This window comes from Schistocerca nitens, chromosome 3 (assembly GCF_023898315.1).
Source record: "Schistocerca nitens isolate TAMUIC-IGC-003100 chromosome 3, iqSchNite1.1, whole genome shotgun sequence".
In the NCBI taxonomy this organism is placed as follows: domain Eukaryota; kingdom Metazoa; phylum Arthropoda; class Insecta; order Orthoptera; family Acrididae; genus Schistocerca; species Schistocerca nitens.
In genome coordinates, this window is record NC_064616.1 from 740,108,217 (window position 1) to 740,125,183 (window position 16,967).

Consider the following 16,967-nt stretch of genomic DNA (forward strand, 5'->3'; position numbering starts at 1 on the left):
ATTTGCTCTGCTCCTTTTAAGTGTTCTCTATTTTGTGTTACTGCGGTGTTCATTTTAGCTCTGTACTCCTTGGTGTTCTTTTTTCCCTCCCTTTGGGTGCAGAGGTTACTCTTTTACTGCATAGGCCTTTGACAAGAATGTCTTTTTGGAACTGGGGACTGATGACCTCGGTGTTTAGCCCCCATCAAACCCCAAAATCGATATGCACACAATGCTAGATACATAGTCCATAAATCTCGCAGTAACTTCTAATTTCCTAACCAAGTACTAGATATTTAATAATATGTGAAAGCAAACATTGCTAAATTAGTAGCTTTCTAACCTAAATCATCTGCTACTACATATAACATTTTCAATTAAGTTTTAGAGCCCCCCTGTGGGTCCAGGGGTTAGAATTGGCCTGAGGTATCCCTGCCTATTGTAAGAAGTGACTAAAAGGAGTGTGTCATTTTTTGGCCCTATAACTTCAGGTCCCATTTTATGGTTTGACCTGCCACTTTCCAAATTCTACAGAAGTGCGGGCCATATGGGGAAGGACACCTTATGTGGTGCATGAGTTATCCATAGTGCCCTTTGATTTGATCTCCTGAACCTTTTGTCATGGCTTTGCATCTCCACCTGCAATTCAACTATTTGGGCGAGGACACTTTCCAGGGTATGTCATCTTCTTCCATTCTCTCCTGTACTCTTTTGCCCCCATGACAATATTGGATTTCTGTGCTAAATATCCAGCACAGTAGGCAGTCCATTGTGAAGGGGCAGTCATGTACCCATTTGGTGGTAGCCCCCTGACAACAAAGGGATCACACTGCTGATGCCTGAACTGTAAACTCCCCACGTATGCCAAGTAGTAGATGACGGTCTTCCTGGGCCATCAGGACTCCTGGCAATGGCCATCATGCCAGGTGGTCTTTGCTGTGGCTGGATGGCACCTGTGGGGAGAGCCCCCGATCGGAGTGGGGGCATCAGGGTGGATGACCTGAAATGAAGTCGACTAAGTCATCTCCTGCTGGTGACTGTATGTCGCCAGAATGGATAGGAACTCCTTTCTACCTATGAAGCCTCAATTTTTTGTTGAACATCTTGAGGATAAGTTTGGGGAAATGACAGCACTTTCTAAGATCAGAAGCGGTGCAGTCTTGATTCAGGTAGCATCCCCAGCCCAATCCAGGTGTTACTCACTTGTGACCGGCTGCGTGATATTCATATTTCCACCACTCCCCATAAAAACCTCAGCACTGTCCAGGGGATTATTTTCCATTGCGACCTCCTCTTGCAGTGCCAAGGGAGGTGGCGCAGTGGTTATCACACTGGACTCGCATTCGGGAGGACGACGGTTCAATCCCGTCTCCGGCCATCCTGATTTAGGTTTTCCGTGATTTCCCTAAATCGTTTCAGGCAAATGCCAGGATGGTTCCTTTGAAAGGGCACGGCCGATTTCCTTCCCAATCCTTCCCTAACCCGAGCCTGCGCTCCGTCTCTAATGACCTCGTTGTCGATGGGACGTTAAACACTAACCACCACCACCATCCTCTTGCAGTCTTACGACAAGCTCCATACCAATCTAGAATGGTGGGATGTTCATTTCATCTTGAACATTTACAGGGTACGCTTAGACAATAGGGTTGCTACTAGTGCTTTCATCTTGGCCTTTGAGGGTGATTCATTACCTGAATAGGTCAAGGTGATGTTTTACCACTGTGACATTAAACCATACATCCGTTCCCCATGTGGTGCTTTAAGTATTGGAAATTTTGGCCCAAGTCTTCCCGCTACACTTCCAGTGCCACATGTTGAGACTACGGACGTCCACTGCATCCAGATACTCCATGCGCTCCCCTCCCACTTGTATCAACTGTGGAGAGTGGCACTCCCCCTGCTCGCCAGACTGTACAGTATTCCAAAAGGAGTGGAAAATCATGGAGTACAAGACCCTGGACCAGTTAACTTACCAAGAGGCTAAACATAAATATGAATGATTACACCCCGTTTGGTTGACATCCACATATGCTGCAGCTTGGTGGTAGGGGGGAAAATCCCCTTCCATTGCTCCCAAACTACCTATTTTGGGATCAAGGCCGCCCCCCCACAAATGCAGGGGAAATTGGTCCCCCCCCCCCCCTCCCCAAGCTGGATAAGCAACAGCCTCCGCCAGCTCCTGTCGTGTGGAAGGAGTCACTTGGGACCCTCTCTCCTAAGGTCTCCACTAATGTGACAGCAGACACTCACCAGTGGCTAAAGGAGCCAAAAGCTGCTGGACCAAGAGCTTCACAGTCTTCTTCCATGTCTGAAGCTACTTTGGAGAAGTACTCCTAGCAAGCCCCTAAAGAGAAGTGAGAGGGCAAGCAAACAAAAACGTCTGCTAAGACAGAGGACCCTCCGGTGGCCCCACCACCACCACCACCACCACCACCACCATCACCAAGTCTGCACTTGCGGATGAGGTGGAGATCTTAGTGTCCCCTGAGGACCTGGCTCTCACTGATGCCTCACTCACAATAAGAACGGATACAAATAATCAGTTGGTGGCAGCAGGTGACCTTGAGGTATAAATTGCCTCCTCGCATGCTTCATGCGTTCCCAGCCTCATGATAACATAATCCTCCAGTGCATTCGCTGTGGTTTTTTCCACCATCTGGCTGAGCTAAGGAAACTGTTACGCTCTACACCTGCTTTCTGCATTGCCCTCTAGCAAACCTGGTTCCCAGCAATGCGGACGCCTGCCCTCCACAGCTACAGGGGATATTACAAGAACCGTAGTGACTATAATAGTGTCAGGTGGAGTTTGCATTTATGTCCTGAACTCAGTATGTAATGAACCTGTGCCCCCTCAAATCTCTCTTGAAGCTGTGTTGTCAGGATAAGGATAACACAGGAAATAACTGTCTGCAACGTTTATCTTCCTCCAGATGGTGCAGTATCCCTGAATGCATTGGCTGCACTGATTGATCAACTCCCTAAACCTTTCCTACTTTCAGGAGATTTTAATGCCCATAACCTGTTGTGGGGTGGCGCCATGATTATTGGCCAAGGTAGAGAGGTCGAAAACTTACTGTCACAACTTGACCACTTACTCGGCCATTGATCTCTCTGTTTGCATTCCTAGCCTTCTCTCATGTGCTTACTGGCTGAGGTAGAGCTGTTGAAACTTTCCTGTCTCAACTCGGCATCTGCCTCTTAAATACTGGGGCCCCCCCAAACATTTCAGTGTGGCTCGTAGCACTTTCTCGCCTATTGATTTATCCCTCTGTAGCTCAGGACTTCTCACATCTGTCCACTGGAGAGTCCACAATGACTTGTGTGGTATTGACCACTTTCCCATTTTCTTGTCACTCCCCCAGGGCCATTCACCTGGACAACAACCAAGATGGGTTTTAAACAAGGCAGACTGGGAAGCTTTCACCTCTCCTGTCACTGTTGAATCGTACCCACATGGTACGATTGATATGGTAGTTGAGCAGGTCACTAGAATGATCGATTCTGTGGAAGAAAACATGATCCCTTGTTCTTAAGGGGGCCCAAGTCTAGACGAAGATCAGACGTGTTTTAGGGTACCAGACCCCAACAGGTGTCACCGGCATTAAAATCAATGGCATGTTATCTACCAATACACATCAACTGCCAAGCACTATGCTCGAGCCTCCACATCGGAGAATTATCCCCAAGCATTTTTCATGGAAAGGAAAGCCTTCCCATTCACTGAACATCACATTGAACCCTACAGTGCTCCATTTACAGAGTGGGAGCTCCTGAGCACCCTTGCACATTGCCACGACACAGCTCCTGGGCCAGATCCAATCCACAGTCAGATGATCAAACATCTCTCGCCCAACTACAAGCGACATTTCCTTGTTATCTTCAACTGGATCTGATGTGATGGCATCTTTCCATCACAATTGCGAGATAGCACCATCACTCCAGTGCTCAAATGCGGCAAATACCCGCTTCATGTGGATAGCTATTGGCCCATCAGCCTCACCAACGTTCTTTGTAAGCTGCTGGAACATACGGTAAGTGGGTGGTTGTGTTGGGTCTTGGAGTCACGTGGCCTACTAGCTCCATGCCAGGGTGGTTTCTGCCGGGGTCGCTCTACCACTGATATTCTAGTTTCCCTCGAGTTTGCCATCCGAACAACCTTTGCCAGATGCCAACACCTAGTTGCTGTCTGTTTTGATTTACGAAAGGCTTACGACACGACCTGATGACATAATACTCTTGCAACATTATATGAGTGGCGTCTCCAAGGTCCACTCCCAATTTTTATCCAAAATTTCCTATTGCTCTGTACTTTCCGTGTTGAAGTTGCTGCCTCCCATAGTTCCCCTCCCCCTCCCCCCCCCCCCCCCCCCCCAATATCCAGGAGAACACGGTCCCGTAGGGTTCTGTATTGAGTGTAAGACCTAGCAGCAGCTGTTGGGCAGTTGGTCTCACATTCTCTGTATGCAAACGACTTCTGCATTTTGTACTGCTGCTCCAGTACTGGTGTTGCTCAGCCATGCCTACAGGGAGCCATCCACAAAGTGCAGTCATGGGCTCTAGCCCACAGCTTCCAGTTTTCAGCTGCAAAGTTGTGTGTCATGCACTCCTGTCAGCGTCGTACCATTCATCAGGAACCAGAAATTTACCTTAATGATGATACACTCATAGTAGTGGAGACATAACTATTCTTAGGACTGATTTTCGACGCCTGACTGACGTGGCTTCCTCATCTTCGTTGGCTGAAGCAGGTGTGCTGATAGCACCACAATACCCTCCACTGCGTGAGCAACACCAACTGGGGTGCAGATCACTCTTCACTGCTGCAGCTTTACAGAGCCCTTGTTCAGTCCCGCCTTGACTATGAGAGTCTGGTTTATGGTTCGGCTGTGCCCTCGGCGTTGCATTCAATCTTCCCAGTGCACCACTGTGGCATTCGACTGTCAACAGGGCTTTTAGGATGAGTCCTGCCTGTCGTAGACTAAAAGGAGTCTCTCACATTTCAGCCATTATGTGATGGTCCCCTGTAGGGTTTGATCGCCATTTTTCAAAATATTCTCGAAGAGTGAGCCAATTGGGGAAGGGTGCCTTACATGGTGCATAGTGTCCAACATGTGCCGAGACTGCTTGTATCTTTCATTGACATGGATCTGCGCTTCCACTTATTCTCCAGCTGTTGGGCGAGATCACCCTCTTGGACACGTTTTCCTCCATCCTCTCGCTTTCTGCACTGTCGACGATAATGCGCCTGATACCCAGCATGGTAGCCAGTCCATTATGGGGCCACCATGTACCTTGTTGGTTGTAGCCCGTGACCACACAGGGATCACTCTGCTGATGCCTGCACCATTAACTCACTATGTATACCACGGAGTAGATGCCTGTCACTATGGGCATCAGGATTCCCAGCGATGGCCATCCTGCCAGGTAGCCTTTGTTACGGCTGGGTGACGCCTGTGAGGAGGAACCCTGGTCGAACTGAGAGGCATCAGGGCAGATGACATGCCATGAAGCTTAGTACATCATGTCTTGCTGGTGGTCAAACACCAGCAGTCTCTAAGCAGTCAAGGTCTAACTTCAATGCTAAGAAATATGACCCCAAATCATCCCCTCCTTCACCACACTGTGGGAGGAATGCCAGCCTAAGAACGACAGTGAAGCTTATTCACCCCAGCACCTCGTATGTATGACAGTCGATGGGGAACATTCCTTGTCAATGAAAAATCAGTTTCTTGTGAAGTATTTAGAGAATAAGTTTGGAGAGGTGGAGGGCTTGTCCAAAATGCGGTTAGGGTTGGTCTTGATCAAAACAGCACCCTCTGCCCATTCACGGGCATTCGCCTGTGAAAACCTGGGGCTGTTTCTGTTTCCATCATGCCCCATAAGAACTTCAATATGGTCCAGGGTATCATTTTTTTCAGGAACCTTCTTCTGCTGTCTGATGATGAGCTGCGTGCCAGTGCAGAGTGGCGAGGTGTTCATTTCATTCGGTTTGTCCACCGGGATCCCAGGGATAATCAGGTTGCCACCGGTGCCATCATCTTGGCCTTCAAGGGCCACACATTACTTGAGAAGGTCAAGGTGGTGGCCTGCCGCTGTGACATAAAGCCATATATCCCTCCCCCGATGAGGTGCTTTAAGTGCTGGAACTTCAGCCTTACAGTTTCCCGCTGTACTTGCAGCATCGCCTGTCTTGATTGTGGACATCCTTCACATCCTAATACTCCTTGTGCCCCACCTCCCATCTGTGTCAACTGCAGAGAGCACCATTTGTCTTGCTCGCCAGACTGCAGGATTCTCCAGAAAGAAAGAAAAATAATGGAATACAAGACCCTGGACTGACTGTCCTACACTGAGACTAAGAGAAAATATTTGAGGCTGCATCCTATGCATATGTGTCAACCTATGCTGCCACTAAGACAATGGTTCTACCATCTTCCGTTCCACCATGTACAGTTAGTTCTGAGTCATCAGACTTCACCTGCCCACTTGATGGTAGGGGCACTTCCCTCCCTGTTGCTTCTGCACAACCTACTTCAGGAGAAACACCACCACTAACTACAAGCTCTGTGTCTGAGGATGAGGTGGAGATTCTGGCTTCTGCTGAGGACCTAGATCTGGCGGGGCCCTCACACAATGGATGTCGATCACATAGGTACTCATCTGGCAGCATCAAGTGACCCTGAGGCGTAGACTGCCTCATTCATTGTTTCATGCTTTCCCAGTCTCATGATCACGTAATCCTCCAGTGCAATTGTAGTGGTTTTTACCACCACCTCGCTGAGCTACGGCAACTGTTCAGCTTTACACCTGCTTTCTGCATTGCCCTCCAGGAATCCTGGTTCCCAGCAACGTGGACTCCTGCCCTCCACCGCTATAAGGGATATTACAGGAACTGTAGAGACTATAATACAGTGTCAGGTGGAGTTTTTGTCTTTGTCCTGAACTCAGTATGTAGTGAACCTGTGTCCCTTCAAACCCGTCTTGAAGCTGTGGCTGTCAGCATAATGACGACACAGGAATTAACTGTTTGCAATGTATATCTTCCTCCAGATGGTGCAGTATCCCTGAATGCATTGGCTGCTCTGATTGATCAACTGCCTAAACCTTTCCTACTTTTGGGAGATTTTAACGCCCATAACCCGTTGTGGGGTGTTGCCATGCTTACTGGCCAAGGTATGGAGGTCGAAAATTTACTGTCACAACTCATCTGCCTCTTAAATACATGTGCCCCCACACATTTCAGTGTGGTACATGGCACACATTCAGCCACTGATCTCTCGGTTTGCAGTCCTGGCCTTCTCCCATCTATTCACTGGGGAGCACATGAATACCTGTGTGGTAGTGACCACTTGCCCATCTTCCTGTCACTCCCTTGGCATCATGTCCATGGCTGCCAAACTAGATGGGCTTTAAACAAGGCAGTCTTGGAAGCCTTCACAACAGCTGTCACCATTCAATCTCCCCCACATGGTTCCATCGATGTTGTTGTTGAGCAGGTCACTACAACAATCGTTTCTGCGATGGAAAATGCGATACCTTGTTCCTAAGGTTGCCTCTGGCGAAAGACAGTCCCTTTGTGGTCGCCGGAAGACACTGAGGCAATTAAAGAGCGTCAGCAAGCTGGAGAGCACCATCATTCCGGTGCTCAAACCCAGATAAAGCCCGCTTGATATGGATAGCTACTCTCCCATCATGGTCTCACTAACTTTCTTTTAAGCTACTGCAATGTATGGTGTGTCGGCAGTTGGGATGGGTCCTAGAGTCACGTGGCCTACTGGCCCCATGTCAGCGTGTCTTCTGCCAGGGTCACTCTACCACTGATAATCTTGTGTCACTTGAGTCTGCCATCTGAATAGCCTTTTCCAGCTGCCAACATCTGTTTGCTGTCTTTTTTTACCTACTTGAAGCACACGACATGACCTGACGACATATCTTTGCCAGATTGCATCAGTGGGGTCTCCGGGGGCCTGCTCCTGAATTTTATCCAAAGCTTCCTGTCACTCTGTACTTTCCTTGTACAAGTTGGTGCCTCCCGTAGTTCCCCATATTCAGTAGAATGGCATTCTGCAGGGCTCTGTATTGAGTGTCTGTCTATTTTTCTGTCTAGCAGCAGCTGTGGGGGTCCTCGGTCTCACCACCTCTGTATGCGGATGACTTCTGCATTTCGAACTGCTCCTCCAGTAGTGGTGTTGCTGAGGGGTGCCTACAGGAATCCATTCACTAGGTGCAGTCGTAGGCTCTAGCCCACAGCTTCCAGTTTTCAGCCGTGAAGTCATGTATCGTGCATTTCTGTCAGTGTCACACCATCCATCTGGAACCAAAACTTTACCTTAATGATGATCCACTCACTGTAAAGGAGACATATCGATTCTTAGGACTGGTTTTTGATGCCCGATTGACTTAGCTACCTCACCTTCATCAGCTGAAGCGGAGGTTCTGGCAGCACCTCAGTACCCTCTGCCACCTGAGCAACACCATCTGGGGTGCAGATAGCTCAACTCTGTTGCAGCTCTACACTGCTCTTGTTCAATCCCGCCTTGACTATGGGAGTCTGGTTTATGGTTTGGTGGTGCCATTAGTGTTGCATTTACTTGAACCAGTGCACCACTGGGGTGTTCACCTAGCGACGGGAGCTTTTAGAAAGAGTCCCTCCATTGAAGGTTAGCCGTGCACAACTGTTCGCCAGTTACATTGCACACATTCATAATTATCCTGTGCATCCAAAGAACCGCCTCCTTTCCCATCCACAGCAGTTCATCTCCTGCATCAGTGGCCAATGTCAGGGCTTATGATAGCAGTTTGCGTCTGTGTACTGACTCCTTGAGCAGCCTACAAGGTTGTCCTGTTGTAGCATCAATTCAGGAGTCCATATATGCCCTGGAATGGTCCCATCATTCAGTGGAGTTTGTGTGGACTCCAGGACACATCAGTATTCAAAAGATTTTGGACGCTATGAGACTTTTGAAGCTGCTCCTCCAAAATTTCTGGATGTGTTGTAACTTTCTAAATTTCTTTAGTATCCAGTCTGCTTCTATAGCTGAGTTGTCAGTGTGGATAGCTACCGTGTGGAGAACTCTGGTTCAGTTCCTAGTACTGCCAGGGATTTTTCTTTCGTAAGAGGAGTGGAATGGGGTGCACTCATCCTTGTGGTGCCAACTGAGAAGCTACTTAAATGAAAATAAATGGCTGCAAGGTTTGAAAATGGACACCTGGGAGAACAGTGTACTGACTCTACATCCCTTGATACTGCATCCCCATGATGCCACATGGTAGAGGATGACATGGTGATTGGTTGACATTGTGTGGTCTTCAGAGCACAATTATGAAGTTTTTTAGTATCCTGAACTAGATGGATGTCACCTCTTGTTCTTGAAACATTTAAGAGGATTAGAATATGCAGTCTTCAGATTTTCAAATATATCCCAATCTAACATTTGTCTAACACCTCAGTTTACATCTGTTATTGCGGCCTAAGGTATAGGCTAAGTAGGGTGACAAAAAAGGTTCATGGGTCCCCACTTCCAGATGACATACATTTTATTTAGATATTAATAATTGTTCCTGAAACATGAGAATTGCTACCCAGGATATCTTTTGGTTTTAGTTCTTATGTGGCAATTAATCAGTCTTGTACTTTACCTTAGATTGCTTCCTTTACATTCAGTTTTCCTCATTATCCTGTACATACTTCTTGTAATGGCCTATATTCAGCACCCACTACTTTTATTTTAATTTGATTATAGAATCATCCACGTGCCACGTTGGAACTTTGTAAGTCATTCCCAATTTCTCTCTCGGCTAACACTTTCTGGTTGAGACATTGAACAGCAAGTTCTTATGCCACAAAAGTTCAAATTGCAAGAAAGTTGGCCAACAAATCTTCAACTGCTGAAAAGGAATGCTCCACAATTTTTCTGTTTAGTTCCAACTCTATATGGAATTGCAGTTTAAGTGCCTTAATCCTGTAGCCACCCCTCTGATTAATTTGAAGCTACTTACAGTTAAGTTTAATACCTTCTCTTTTTTTCTGTTTTCAGTGAAATAAATCAACATGAAGAAAATTCAAATCTATCCATGGGTTGATAATAGCTATGACCATAATACTTGTTGATGTTAATGTTTATATAACTGATTGCTTCTTGTAATTTGCCATTCACTTCTTCATTTAGTCTTAGGTCATAGGCCATGCTGTTGTAGTGTACTAGGTTTCTTCCTCCTTTCTTCTTCCTATACCTCCAGCTGTTGTTTTGAGGCTACATCTGAATGTCTATCTAGTTTTCCAATTCCATTACAATTGGCCTTCGTTTGTTCCTATTATCATTTTTCTGATAACATCATTAGCTGTCATCACTGATCAACATCTTTTCAGTGCATTCCTCCAAAGATATTTTTCTATTCCCTGGTCGATATATTATCATAATTGACTGACAATGCCTGCAATTGTTGTTGCCTTGTGACCATGTCTATTCATCTCTTCTCTATTCTCGCATCATATATCTCTGCCATTCAACATTGTGGTTCCCTCACTTATCCTGTACTCATTGTTTATATGATAATTTTACATCACTTCATGAATTGCACCCACTTTCTGCTCTGTGACCTAAATTTCCTAATTTCAGAGGATCCTTGAAGTATTGATTTACTATGTATCTTGCTTCCAGTACTTCAGTTTATTCAAATACTTCTCAAAGTATATGAGAATTTTACATTTCCTTATGTCATACAGTTCTGAATTGAAAATATTCTCCTGAATGCTGTGCAACCAATATTTTCATAGGAATGTTTTCCCAAAATATTTTATTCATCAACTGCTTTTGTTGCCCATAATGTAGCATGACATTGTATATAACATCCAACAAATCTGATCTTACTTTTCTGTCCATTTTTGTGGTAATACACTGTGGAAAAATTTTATGAAAAACACTGGGTGTACTTCACGCCTTCCGGCATAACGTGCTGTCTTCCAGAAAGTGCATCATTAAAAGTTCTTATGCCCCCCTTAAGATTTTTTCCTCCATTTGTGCCATTTCCTGTCTGCAACAACTCATTAAGTTCATACTGGATACCTTGTATTGTCTACTCACTGACTTGGAGTGTTCCTTCACCTAGTTATTTCAGTTTCTGCTGATGAAGTACCAGTGACCTTCTAAATTTCGTAATTTCAGAGGATACTCAAAGTATTGACTTATTAGGTACCAGTGTCTTGCTCTGAGTACTTTAGTTTATTCAAATACTTCTCAAAGTATCTGATAATTGTACCTTTTCTTGTGTTACACAGTTCTTTCACCATCTTCTCTCTTACAGCCACCTTATCATCCTTATTTTCCCTCATCCTCACAACAGATGAATCTGTCTCATCCTGGGGTTTGAGTGACCTCCTCATTTTTTTAACCTTCCCTAAACTATCCCTCTCTCCTCTCCAAGAAAGAAACTATTAATTCTGAAAGCTAGGATAGTGCAGTTTCTAAAGCTCAGATGGATTTCACTACAATTTATTTAAGTGTCTACTCTGTTCATGATAAATGAGATATTTTCTGCCAAAGATAGCTCAAGGATGGTTCTATCAAGTCAGCACAAGATTTTAATACCTTAACATAGTATTAACAATGTCACTTTGAAAGACATTGTAATTTATTTGGAATTCACATTTTTTAAAACTAATATCAGCTGGTGACGTAAACAGTATCTGCGAGAGTAAATTGTTTGTGTGTGTGTGTGTGTGTGTGTGTGTGTGTGTGTGTGTAAAAAAAAAATGCCTCTGAAGTGAAATACTAGCCAGAAACTCTGTCTCATAATTTTATTTGTCTCAAGTGCATTTTCATTTTGATGCAATCATAATAATTTATCAGATAAAATATGTAAATTAAATTATTATTATTATTATTATTATTATTATTATTATAATTTTTATTTTTATTTTACACAATTGAATGACATAAAATTGGTAACTGCAGATATGTGCTTAAAATGAAACTTAGTGAACTGTGCTGTTGTGACTTAGTTCTGATAATTTGGAACATATATGTTCAGTGCAAATACACTAATATTACTGGAGCTACAAAAGTACTGCACTGAAACTTTTGAAACCATGAATTTGTAGACATGGTGTATTTTTAATTTATTTTATTTTTTACTGTAGATTTTCTTCTCATAAATTGTGAACTGTGATCACATAGTTTCAACGGGCAAGGGAAGTGTAAGGTTTTTTTCTGTTTCTTGTAAGTGAATCCAAAATGATTTTTCTCATGTAATTTCAGTCTGTTGTGTAAGAGTATAATTTCGTTAATATTTAGGGAAGGGATAGCAGGGTGATCAGTAAAGAAGAGGTGGCAACATTGTAATTTCATTTCAATCCACGTGGATGTCACTATCATTTTCTTTAGCTTCAGTATATGAGAAACACTGTTGGAGCTTTTCCACAGTAATACACTGTCTCTAATGACAGACCCAAATTACTTTGTAATATGTGGTTTCCCATGTGTTGGTACAAATACCATTAGGTAATATGTGCACTGCAAATGAATATGAATTTAAGCTGGAATATGAATGTTGAAATCTCAGCAAATAAAATGAGCACTTTCTTCCAAGTTGTACTTCTGCAATATGTGGTAGGTGGGGATGTAGTTCAGATTTATAAATTTCTTGGTATATACTTGTAAACATTTATTGCAAAAGAAGATTCCAATAATACAACCATCAGTGCTCAGAACCTCTAGAATGCTTGTCTGAATGGCAGTCCTATAGCCATAGGTGTTTCACTAACTAAATTTTCTGTCGCTTCTTGACATGTGGCAATAACATTAAATAGGCAACACAGTAATGTGATTCTTATTTATTATTGGTTTGTATATTATTCAAAGGACAGAGAAATGTGAAAAAATATTATTAATGATGTGGTGAACTCTTAAAGTTAATCTTACTACTTGTATACGAGTTACACGTCATCTTAACTATTAAAAAACGTTCTGAAATGAAAATCGTGTGTGCAGAGCAACTAACAATCCTTATATGGTTTTGTTCGAGGATGTGAATTAATCAGTTAGTAAAATTAAGGAAAGGTAACCACTCATCTATAGCAGACTGATGTGAGGAGCACAGAAATACGTAACAGAAAACACCAATCCCACTAGCTAGCTTTTGAGCACTAGCTCTTGTGTGTGAGAGAATGTCTGTACTATTGCTAGAAAAAGAGCTAGTGCTCAAAAGCTAGTGTGAAAGCTTCTTACACATCGCTCCATCCAGGAATTTCTATGAATGAATGTATCAATTTGCTTGTAGTTGTCTTTCACTGAAATCTGTTTCCATTCTTGTAAAGATATTTGAATCTCAACATAATTCTCTTACTTACATGCTATTGAAATACATACTTTGAAATGTTACGTTAATTTGGCAAGTGTAATATTTCAGATAAGATGAGAGTACCAGAAACTATCTTGCTCCAGGAACTTATCTATTGTTTCCAAGGAATAGGAGGAAGAGTTTTAATAGCGGATCCTGTCTCTCAAGGCTTCAAGATAGATTCAAAGGTAAGTTAATCCAAAACCTAGAACTTCAGAATTTATTAATCCAATAGCAATTAAGCATTTTTCCAAACAATGTTTTTGGTTCTGTTTATTTCTGGGTATTGGCAGGAAAATTATTCCTAAGCATATGTAATTTTCTGTTCATTAGATTTTTAGTAGAAATCATTGTACCAGTGGGACTTAAAAATAGAGATAATGCAAAAGATAGCCCTTACTTGATAATAACTACAATCAAAGTTTCTAAGACCAGTCCCACTCTCTGTAACAACCAGACTAAGTGTTCATCTTTGTGTTGTTTTCCTGCACATTATTCACACCCTTACCATTTCTAGCATTGCAATATTTAAATATTGCTGAGGAAGACTGCCACCAGCCACAAACATGTTTTGTGGCTAGTTTTGGCCGCCCAACACAGACTTAGACCCAGCAGGGATGAAATAACATGGAAATACTTGTCTGGTGCTTAGTTTTCAGAACCTACTTTACGACAGCATTGCTAAATCATTTGGTTTCTTAAATGATTTGATATTTTTCCTAGCATATTTCTAACTTACAGAATTCTAAGATGTCTGTCTGGGTCACATCTCAAGTTCAACATTATATTTAGGCATACTGACTTGTCATCTACACACGGTTCCTGGTGGCTGCTGCTCTGCTCAGGTTGGCACCCTATATACATTGGTAGTTGCCCCTCATTACTTCACAGCTTTAACTACCCATGCAACCACCATGATGGGGTGGTAATGGTGGAGAGGAGTGGAGATGCTCAGTTACAAACTATGGTCTTCAATCTCTGCACATTCACCCCTGCGTATGGACCTCATTGTATGAGAATGCTTCTCTTTTTCTTGGCTCAGTGCAGGGTTCCATGCCTGATGCACTTGTAGGCTACTACCTTTGTTAATCAGATCATCTTGCACCCTAATTTCAATTGCCTCTTTAATCACACGATCCCAGAAGGAAGAAGATTGCCTGAGTATCTTGATTTTGTTTAATTTATAATATGGCCAGTTTTTATTCTGTAGACAGTAACAGAGCTAGTGTAGTTCAGTGTGGTGTCTATGTTCATGGCACTTCTCTTCCATCTTGCATACAGTTCCCCTTAGATATGCCTTGCCACATCAGATGGGGATTTGGTAGACCCCTGGTTTGCCTGCTGGCAAATGGGATGTACTCTATTTATTTGGGCTCCTTTTTATTCTTCCTGCTGTTGTCTTGTGTTCTGGTTCAGAAATGGAGTAAAGCAGTGAAATAATTATAAAATGCAAGGCACATGTACAAAATTATGAATGTCTTTTGCTGTTCATTTTTCATTTTGAAGCTTACGGCATCTATCAATTCATGTTTATAAATGACAATATGATGACACCTGCCCAAAAGTATGTTGATTCCTGAAATTTGCATTTTGAGTGCAGTCTCTTGTATCAAGGAGTATCGAAGGATGAGGTGAAGTGTTGAGTAACTGTGTTCTATTGTTTGAATGCTTCTGAGCAGTGGGCAGTACTTTTGGGAATCTCATTCGCTTAATCGTAGTTTACTTGTGGGAAAAAAAGGGCAATTTGTGAGATTTTACAGTCTTAGTGAACAACAGTGAGGTGGAAAACTCAGAACTTGGAAAACACTGTTGGAAATACAGCATTTGGAATTTTTGAAAATTTCTCCTTCAAGAGATAACGAAAAGTTCAAAATCGTGAACTAATTGGGCAGGTTATACAGATATATGGGGAAGTAGTTCATCTAACTCTTGCATCAAGGTAGACAAAGCACAGGTAAAATGTCTGAAGTTACTGTGGATTGAAGAAGTGTGCAAGATGTTAGAGGAGAAGTAGGAAGATGAGGAAATTTGGGATGTACACAGAAAAGAAAAGAAGACATTGGAAAGGTAGACAGAAAAAGGTTTAATACAGTTTGTAACACCACCACTCACTCTGATTAGTTTAATCATTCAATATTGTGTAATAGTGTGAAAATGATTTGGAAATGAGGCACTGATACTGAAAAGCTTCTGAATAGTTAACTCAATGTGTACAACTTGCAGAATTGTCAGCAACTCTCCTACACCCAAGCTATCATAATTGTTAATGATATTGAGTACAACAAATACGAAATGTATAAAAATGCTTTCAGCTTCAGTCAAATAAAAAAAAAAAAAAAACAAAAAACAAAAAAAAAAAAAAAAAAAAAAACAAATGATACCACTTTCAGACCAAAGTAGGAAACCCCATTGTTCAATTTGGAAATGTACTTGTTCTGTAAAATCTATGTAATATTTGTCTTTTTAAATTAATAGTAGGAACTTCAGAGGCTCAAGAAAGTTTTTAATTTCCTTCTTATTCTTCGTGGGGTACAATTTGTTCGCTCCCCTCTTATTTCTAGAGGCCCTTTGTCAATATCTCTTGTTCCTCTGCGGGTCCGGGCGTTAGAATAGACCTGAGGTATATCTGCCTGTTCTAAGGGGTGACTAAAAGGAGTCTCACGTGTTCTGACCTTTATGTGATGGTCCACTGTAGGGTTTGACCTCCATTTTTCAAAATTTTCCTGAAGAGGGAGCCAATTGGGGAAGGGTGCCTTACACATTGCATGGTGTCCATCCTGTGCTGAGAGCTCTCACATCCTTTGTCAATGTGGATCTGCGCTTCAACTCATTCTCCAGCTGTTGGGTGAGGTCACCCTAATTGGGTGCATTTTCCTCCATCCTCAGTGCAATATCACTTTCTGTGCTGTCAACGGTAAAAGACTTCTTCGCTGGTTTGCACCTGATATATAGCATGGTAGCCAGTCCATTGTGGTGGGGCTGCCATGTACCCTGTTGGTTGTAGCCCCTGACGACATGGACTGCTCTGCTGATGGCGGCACTGTTAACTTCCCACATATGCCAAGGTGTAGATGCCTGTCACCCTGGAGCATCGGGACTCCCAGCAATAGCCATCCTGCCAGGTGGCACTTGTTGCAGCTGGGTGGTGCCTGAGGATAGGGCACCTGGTCGGAGTGGGTGGTGTCGGGGCAGATGACATGTCATGAAGCATAGTACGTCATCTCTTGCTGGTGGTCAAACACCAGCAGTCTCTAAGTGGCCGAGGTCTAGCTTGAGTGCTAAGAAATATGACCCCAAATTGTATGCCAAGGAGTGGTAGGAACATCAGAACTCCCAGCAACAGCTGCTGTGCCAGACAGCCCTTGCTGTGGCTGGGTGGCACCCATTGGGAGAGCCCTTGATCTGAGTGGGTGGTATCAGGGTGTATGCTTGGTGCATGAAGCATATCGAGCTACAAAAATCTGGCCATTCTCGTATGTCCGTCTCTTTGAATGGTGAAGGATCCTTAAATGTTGTCTCGTATGACCCGGCAGCCTTCCCTTCCATGGCTACTCCATGGGAGGAGGGCCAGGCTCGCCATCTTGGTCATGGGCTGAAACGTTTTCCATGAAACCTCATCTGTACTAGGACAGAGAGGGATACATTCACCA

The 16,967-nt window shown here is 43.4% G+C and overlaps 1 protein-coding gene across 1 annotated transcript in view; it reads left to right on the plus strand.

Annotated features, from left to right (window-relative positions):
• Positions 1–16,967, plus strand: part of LOC126249412 (gamma-tubulin complex component 3-like) — a 207,721-nt gene that overhangs the window by 27,091 nt on the left and 163,663 nt on the right. The window contains exon 5 of the mRNA XM_049951067.1: positions 13,387–13,509. Coding sequence (XP_049807024.1) covers positions 13,387–13,509 — 123 coding nt within the window. The remainder of the gene's footprint in view (positions 1–13,386; positions 13,510–16,967) is intronic.